At 52.1% G+C, this 7,733-nt stretch overlaps 1 protein-coding gene across 5 annotated transcripts in view; it reads right to left on the bottom strand.

Moving 5' to 3' along the window:
* Positions 1–346: 346 nt before the first annotated feature.
* Positions 347–7,733, bottom strand: part of Ece1 (endothelin converting enzyme 1) — a 102,140-nt gene continuing 94,753 nt past the window's right edge. For 3 of the 5 annotated variants that reach the window (XM_087551456.1, XM_087551457.1, XM_087551458.1), the window contains 4 exons: positions 7,604–7,671; positions 6,874–7,064; positions 4,210–4,305; positions 347–2,635 (listed from right to left, as the gene is read on the bottom strand). In XM_087551456.1, the coding sequence (XP_087407582.1) occupies positions 2,459–2,635; positions 4,210–4,305; positions 6,874–7,064; positions 7,604–7,671 (532 nt within the window). In that variant the 3' untranslated portion in view covers positions 347–2,458. 5 annotated transcript variants of the gene reach the window in all.

Below are 7,733 nucleotides of genomic sequence, written 5' to 3'. Positions count from 1 at the left end.
AAGCACCCCCTGGAAGGGATGGCAACCAGATTTCCATGTTAAATTCTCAATCCACAATTCATCCACACAATAAATTCACTGCCAACTGATAAAGATATAAACCACCCACCCAGACAAGATAAAATCGATCTAGTTCACCTAAATCTCCTAAATCTGAACCATCCTCCTCTGTAGACTCTGTCTTGATAACCCTCCTTCCTCCTCTCTCCTGCCTTACAGAAACTTTTTCCCTGCCCTACTCTCTACTGTCCAATCATGTACAGTCTTGACATCAACCTATACCAGGGTCCCTCCCACAGTCCCACAGGACCCACATCCCCCAAGGACCGACACCCAGACACCCAGCTCTTGGTATAAGTACTTTATTTTAATTATAATAGGTGCCACACCAAAACTACAGTAGCACAAAACACAATAATACAAAAAAATAGAGTCCCCAGTTCCAAACCCCATGTCCTTGTGCCTGCAGGGAAACTCCGGGCTTGAGAGGAGGGCTCTTTCTGAGGGCGGGTGCCCTTCCTAATTCTGCCCTTCTCAAATCTCTGGAGGGGCAGGGGTCGGGATGCTGCTTTTGCACCCATCCATCCCTAACCAGCCTGGGTTTTCCTGCCTTGGCTCCCTGCACACCCTGAGCAATGCGTGCATGGCTAACTCCAGCTCAGGACCCTGCTTCTAGATACTGGCATCCAGGACGGCCACCTGTGGGGAAGCAGGGCGAGGGGATAGAAAGGGCAGATGATCCCACCCAGAAGGTCCCCCCTGTGTGGCAGGGCGTGGCTCCAGCACCTTCCTGCTTCCTGTGTTACTTTTCCCCGAAGAGCTGAGACCTCGAATGTGTTCACAGGGACCAAGAACCTTGCCAGACACCGGCTTGCAGCTCCCCATCCCAGTGCTAAGACTATCGCTACGCTAGCAGGACCGAGACTACACTGTCTCTGCGTCTTGGCCAAGGAGGACTCTGGCTTCCAGGTGAGTGTGTGTGTGTGTTGTGCTATGTGGGGGCATGACTTGCCAGGGGCTGTGATGGGCACTTCTACTGCGCTCCTCACACACAGGTCACAAGAGCTTGCTCCCTACAGCAGTCATGAAAACCTCAGTGAGCGCCACTTAGTGGAGGCCCACATATCTGTTAGGTGATGCTGTGGGTGGATGACATCCTGCCATTCCCTGGAGCCCGATGGGGCTGGGAACCTTCCAGTCTTGGCCTGCTGCAGAGGGGGGTGGGGTGGGGAATGTGTGGAATGGCTGTCCTGTAGGGTTTGGGACGGTACCCTGGGGCTTCTGGGAGTGGGGCTATGGTGTTGGCTTCTAGTCAGGACACTTGGGGGCTCCACTGAGAAAGCAAGACAAATGCTGCCTCCTCAAAGGGGCTCAGGGGCTGTGGCCTGGGGTAAGGCACTAGAGAAGGGGTCCCAGGAGCCAAGCCAGGGTAACTACAGGCTACGGAGCTTGGAGGGAGAACTGGACTGCTTTCTCTTTCCCCTTTCCCCTGGTACAGAGGGCGACCACTTCAGGATGTCAGAACTGCTACAGAGAGGCAACCGGTCCCAAGGCCAGAAGAGGTGGGACCAAAACAAGACATCTTTGGACAATAGTGTGCATCTGATGGGGTGTGGGGTCTCAGCCCCGACGGGCTCTTGTGATGTTGTCCAGAGTGTTCAGGGGTCCCCCGGTTGTACGGAGGCCATTACTCTGGCTTTGTACTGCCATAGGGATCAACTTGGGTAACAGCCCGTCCTTGTTGGGGTTCCCATGGTTGGACTCCGGAGACAGGACAGAGAAGGCCATGCCCATAAATCAGGCCCTTCAGCTGGCCACCCCTTCTGCCTGGCCCCTACATCTCCTGACTGCACAAGCAATTACACCAACAATGGGCTAAAGCAGTGCTCAAACTGGTGGCCTGCTCAACAGCCTGGGGTCCCCTGGGGTCAATCAGTGGGGTTTCCTTTGTCCGCAGGTTGTTTAGAAAAAAAAAAGAGAACATAATAAATATACTAATCTTTTTTTAAAAAAAAGTGTTTTAAATGCATTTTCCCTGAAGATTTCCAGTGTATTCCATAATGCTTAAAAAATAGTCTCCCCAAAAAATATATCTTTAAAGCATTTGACACAGTGGTATTGTGGTATATCTGGCATTGGACGTGGCAAAGGGTCCTGTCCCACTGCCATTGTCAGTGTGAGGCCCAGGGCTGGCAAGCCACCAGCTTGACACACCCAAAGGCCCGGTATAGCATCACTCAAGGGTGTCTGGGATGCCGGAGCTTCGAAGGGGGTCAAATGTTGGCTTCCAGTGCTGAGCCTCTGGCATAGGCTTAGACAAGATGGCTGCATACCCTCCAGGGTGGGGAAGGGGCCCTCGGCCGAGGGGCTGGAAGGAGGGTGACAGCGCGGCCCTGTTCCCGGGAGCTGGCTGCAGGCCCCTTCCCTTCTTCCACCTGTGTTCTCTGCGCTTCAGCCCTTACCAGACTTCGCATTTGTGGCGAGGGTTCATGGGGGAGCCGAGCGGGCAGCGGAAGTGTTCTGAGAACTCCTTGGAGTTGGAGAGTGAGCCGATGACCCGGAAGCGGGAGGGGCTGTGCGGATCGGTGATGAGGCCTTCGTGGGAGCTCTCTGGTGTGCGGACCGAGCACCAGACCTGGGGGTGGGGCAGTAACGAAGGGAAGCTGGGTCACTGTGGGGGCCTGAAGCTGCTGGACTGGCCCCAAGATTCCAGGGAGTCAGGAGCAGGTGGAGTGGGGAGGCCAGGGGGTTAGATACGCCCACGGGTGGCCCCTCTCTGCTAGGGGTTTCTGCCCCTTGCCCCTCCAGCCAGAGCGAAGGCTCTGACTCTTCTGTGCCTGGCTCATCCGCACACATGAATCTGCCAAACGTTACTCAGACGCCTTAGAGGATTTGATCCCTTTGCTTAACAGCCTGATGATTCCAGGCACCAACAGAAGGCTGGACACACACTCCAGGGCAATTTAGGAAAACTAAATTAAATTTAGGAAACTTCTAGAACCAGGCATGATGGCACAAGCCTTTAATCCCAGCACCGGGGAGGCAGAAGGCAGACAGATCTCGGTGAATTTGAAGCCAGCCTGGGTTACACAGTGAGACTTTGTCTCAAGAGGAAACAAGAAGAAAAAAAAGAAAGAAAGAAATTTCTAGAATCTTAGACCTAGCAGGGATCTTAGTCCACTTTGTTTACTCATCTACAGGACACAAGATATATTTTTTGAAACAGGTTCTTATGTAGCCCAGGCTGGCCTCAAATTTTCTATGTAGCTTGAACTTCTGATCCTCCCGCTTCTTTATCCCGAGTGCTGAGATTCTAGCCGTGTGCTGCCACGTCCTTTATGGCTAAGCAGTGTTGGGATGACACTGGGGTCACCAATCAGGGGGTGCTCAGCTGGGCTACATCTACCCAAAGGCATCTCCATTACCATTCATTTTGTTTTATTTTTAAATTTTTGGTCTTCTTTTACACGTGCGAGTGTTTTGCCTGACTGCGTGGCACATGTGTGCAGTGTCCTCGGAGGCCAGAAGAGGGCGTCTGCCCCCGCCCAATGGAAACTAGAGTTATGGATGGTTGTGAGACACCATGAGGGTGCTGGGAACCAAACCAAGTCCCCTGTAAGCACGGCAGTGCTGTAACCACTGAGCTATCTCTCTCCAGCATCCTTCAAGTTTAGTCCTTCCTCACAACTCACCTCAGTATAGGGCAGTGGTTCTCAACCTTCCTAATGATGAGACCCTAACACCTCATGGCATGGTGACCCCGGCCATAAAATTAGTTCCGTTGCTACTTCATAACTGTAGCTTTGCTACTGTTATGAATCATAATGCAAACATCTGTGTTTTCCAATGATCTTAGGCGACCCCTGTGAAAGGGTTCTTTGACCCTCCTGCCCACAAGAAGATGTGACCCACAGGTTGAAAAACACTGGTCCCGGGGCTGGGGACTTAGCTCAGTGGTAGAGCGCTTACCTAGGAAGTGCAAGGCCCTGGGTTCGGTCCCCAGCTCCGAAAAAAAAAAAAACCGAAAAAAAAAAAACCAAAAAAAAAAAAAAAAAAAAAAAAAAAAAAAAAAAAAAAGAAAAACACTGGTCCCAAAGACCGTCCGATGGCTTTGGAAGGTGCCATTTGAGAACCCTGCCTTTGGCTCTGAAGCTTCTTGTCCACTCCCAGGACAGAACACCCTCCTTTTCCTCCCCTAGGGGAGCTCACCTGTGCGAATCCCAGGAAGAAGAGCTGGTTGCTGGTGAGACCCAGGGTGGGCAGTATCTGCTCAGCTCCGTTCTTCTTTACCCAGTTCTGGTACGCCTGGGAGGAGAGAACACCAGAGTTCAGACATGACACTGGTGAGGAGGGGCTCCTTGTGGAGGTTTAGGGGAAGAGGTGGGTGCTGGGGAGTCAACTTCCTTCTGTGTTCTCAATCAGAAGGGGATGAATTCAGTCCTCAACCTTATGGCCTAAAAGACATCATTCCTGCTGTCAAACGTATGCTTCCTGCTCCAGATTCTTCCCAGAGGTGTGTATTTCAATGGTCCCAGCCAGATACCCAAGATGCACCTCAAACTAGACATAGCAGATGGGAATGACAGCTCTCTCCAACTCCCCCTACACACACACACACACACACACACACACACACACACGCACGCACGCACGCATACACACAAGTGTGCATAGAACTCCCCAATCAATAGTCAACAGTCCTCCCCTTCCCCAAGCTGTTCAACAGTCTTTGATTCCTTCAATCAAACCAAGCCTCCCAGATCCCTGACCACGTCACCCGGCTCCCACACCTCTTGCCTGGACAACCCTCCAACCACTGTCTGACTGTTACCCTGACTCAAGATGATCCAGAAAAGACACCTTTCCCAAGCGAAGGCTTCAGGGGGCCTTCCTGTGTGGCCATGGCTGATTTCTGTGCGAGCTGGGAGAGTAGACCTTCCACTGTTTTGTGGACCGAGTCCCTGCCGTAACCACTCAACTGTTCAGAGTTAAAATGGAGCCACAGATAACACATGAACGGGCACGGCAGTGTTCCTTGAAACAGCGGGAAGGTTGAATGTGGCTCACTGGCTGAGGCCCACAGCCTGGTTTTTACAGTGTGCTAAGTGATCAAACCCCAGGCTTCATGCAAGCTAGACAAGGGCTCCATCCCAGAGCTTTACCTGCAACCAGATTGCTTTTGTAACCTAGTTGTGCGGTTTTTGGTTTTTTGTTTTTTTTTTTTAAATTTCATGTGCATTGGTGTTTTGCCTGCACGTCTGTCTGTCTGAGGATGTCAGAGCCTCTTGAACCCGGGTCCTCTAGAAGATCAGCCACGGCTTTTAACGGCTGAGTTAAAGGCACCTCTGGCCCCCAACTGTGCAGTTCTCAAGCATGATGTTTATTGGCAATAACATCTTGTTGTAATGGCAAAAGGTTGGACGGAGATCCCTGGTAGGCCGTAATTCAAACGTCGTTCCTGCCAGAAGGCCAGAGACTCCCATAATCCATCGCTGGCCCCATTTAGTGCCTGTCCCACAATCAATAGCAGACAGACTCTCCCTTTTCTCACCAGGCTTTTCTTGCCTGACCTCTGCCTCCGTGCACATCGCAGGCTGGGTGGGAGCACTCCCACTTACCAGCTTCTCTCTAGGGCCTCAAACACAGCACAGGAGGGCAGAAGGCTCTCGATGTATGCCCCTTGACGAGCAGAGGCTATACAACCATGCATAGACTATGCATAGCATAGACTACAACTATGACATACTTCTGAACTCAGTTCCTGTGTCTGCAAAATGGAGACGAGATGCCAACACCATATCTTGAGCTTGCTGGCGACCCAGAGCCTAGCTTGCTTGCAGCATGGCTCCAGTAAACATTGCTTTTCTGAACTTCTACTCTCACAGTCATGGCTAGGAAGAACCTCTGTACTGCCCTCTGCCAGATACACACCTTTTCCCAGACAGGTTTCTCTTCTACCTAACTCAGCTGACATCTCCGAGGGCCTCACTGGGTCAGGAGTGGGTCCAAGTCACCTGGTTTCACCTTCCCAATGGCTTACCAGTCCAGGTGTTAACGGTTCTCTGTCACACAACTCAGGTGAATGATGCCAGCCCCAGGACTCTCTCTGTGTCCTCGCTATGATTTGAATGTGAAATGTCCTCACTGGGTTACTAGATGGTGCTGCTGTCTGGAAAGGCTGAACATCTTGAGGAGGTGGTGTCTCATTGGAGGAAGTGAGTCACTGAGGGCAGGCCTCCAGGCTTCACAGCCCAGCCTACTTCCTATTTGCTTTCTTAAGATTTATTTATTTAATATGTATATAAGTACACTGTCACTATCTTTAGACACACTAAAAGAGGGCAAGGATCCCATTACAGATCGTTGTGAGACACCATGTGGTGTCTGGGATTTGAACTCAGGACCTCTGGAAGAGCAGTCAGTGCTCTTAACCACTGAGCCATCTCTCCAGACCCCTATTTGCTTTCTAAGTCCTGACCTCAGAGCCGATGTGAACAGTCAGCTCCCTGACTCCTGCCACCATGCCTTTTCCCCTACAACAGACAGACTGTATTCCCTGCTGCAAACCAGAACGAATTCTTTATTCCTTAAGTTGCCGAGTTATTTTCTCACACTGAAAAAAAGTAGCCAATACAGGTCTTCTCCCACCCAGGCCCCTACTTCTGTCTGGAAGGAGTGGCCAGGCTGTGCAGTGGGCCTGATCCTTCCCCGTGTCTCAGGAAGGCAGGTTTCCAGCAGGGAGGTTTGTGTGGGCTGAGCTCCAAAACTCACTATTTTCTCAGTCAGCGCTCAGCCCCTCCACCTGTCCTCTCGGCCGACGAGACACTTGAACAGACTCAGTCCTGGCCCAGTGCCTGTGGAGAGCGGACATACCCGGTAGGCTGCCTTGAGTCCCCCGTTGTCCGCGATGTTCTCCCCGAGGGTGTGCCGCCCATTCACGGGCTCTCCGTTCACACTGTAGTTGTTATACTGCTGTACCATGCACTCGGTCTGCTGCTTGAATGCCTCCACCGACGAGTTCTTCCACCAGGGCCGGAGGTTCCCATCCTTGTCATACTCCCGGCCTGGGGACGGTGAGAGTGGTCACTCAGTGGGACCCACGGATACTCCTCTGGGGTATGTGGACAGGAGCGACTGATGGTAAGTTCAAAGGACCAGGGCTGGCTTTTAATACTGGCCCTGACCCTGAGGAATAGATTCCTAGCCTAGCCAGGGCTGCAAGTACCAAGACCACAGGTAGGTCCCAGCCTTTCCTTCTGGGCTATGGAATCCCCCAGGCAGGGGGCAATACATGGGAGTCTGAGTGTTAGCTCATGATGAGGCTTGACTGCCATTTCTCTGACCAGAGAAGTTTCTAGAATGGCAGAGAACTGACAGCCTCTACGCGAGAGCGCTCTCAGTGAGCAGGGGCTTCGGAGTAACCCCAGACTGGTACATGGGATCCTCACATTCACGGTATGGATAAGAGAGGTGTGAATGTGTGACAAGAGCGGCCGAAGTTCATCGGCCAAGCTTTGAACACTGATCCTTATCTCCTTAGAAGTGAAGGGGGGGCTGGAAGCAGGCCGGTTCTGTCAGAACGGGGGCCCCAAGCAACCTGTACCTTGATCGTCGAAAGCATGAGTCAGCTCGTGGCCCACAACGACCCCGATACCACCAAAGTTCAAGGCGCTGGAGAAGGAACACACAAGTGAGGGTGAAGCCAGGTACGTGACCCGAGACAGCAGAGACCT

The sequence above is a fragment of the Rattus norvegicus genome, chromosome 5 (genome assembly GCF_021556685.1).
Source record: "Rattus norvegicus strain SHRSP/BbbUtx chromosome 5, alternate assembly SHRSP_T2T, whole genome shotgun sequence".
NCBI lineage: Eukaryota > Metazoa > Chordata > Mammalia > Rodentia > Muridae > Rattus > Rattus norvegicus.
Note: the sequence above shows the minus strand (reverse complement) of the source record. Positions and strands in the feature narration are given on the sequence as shown.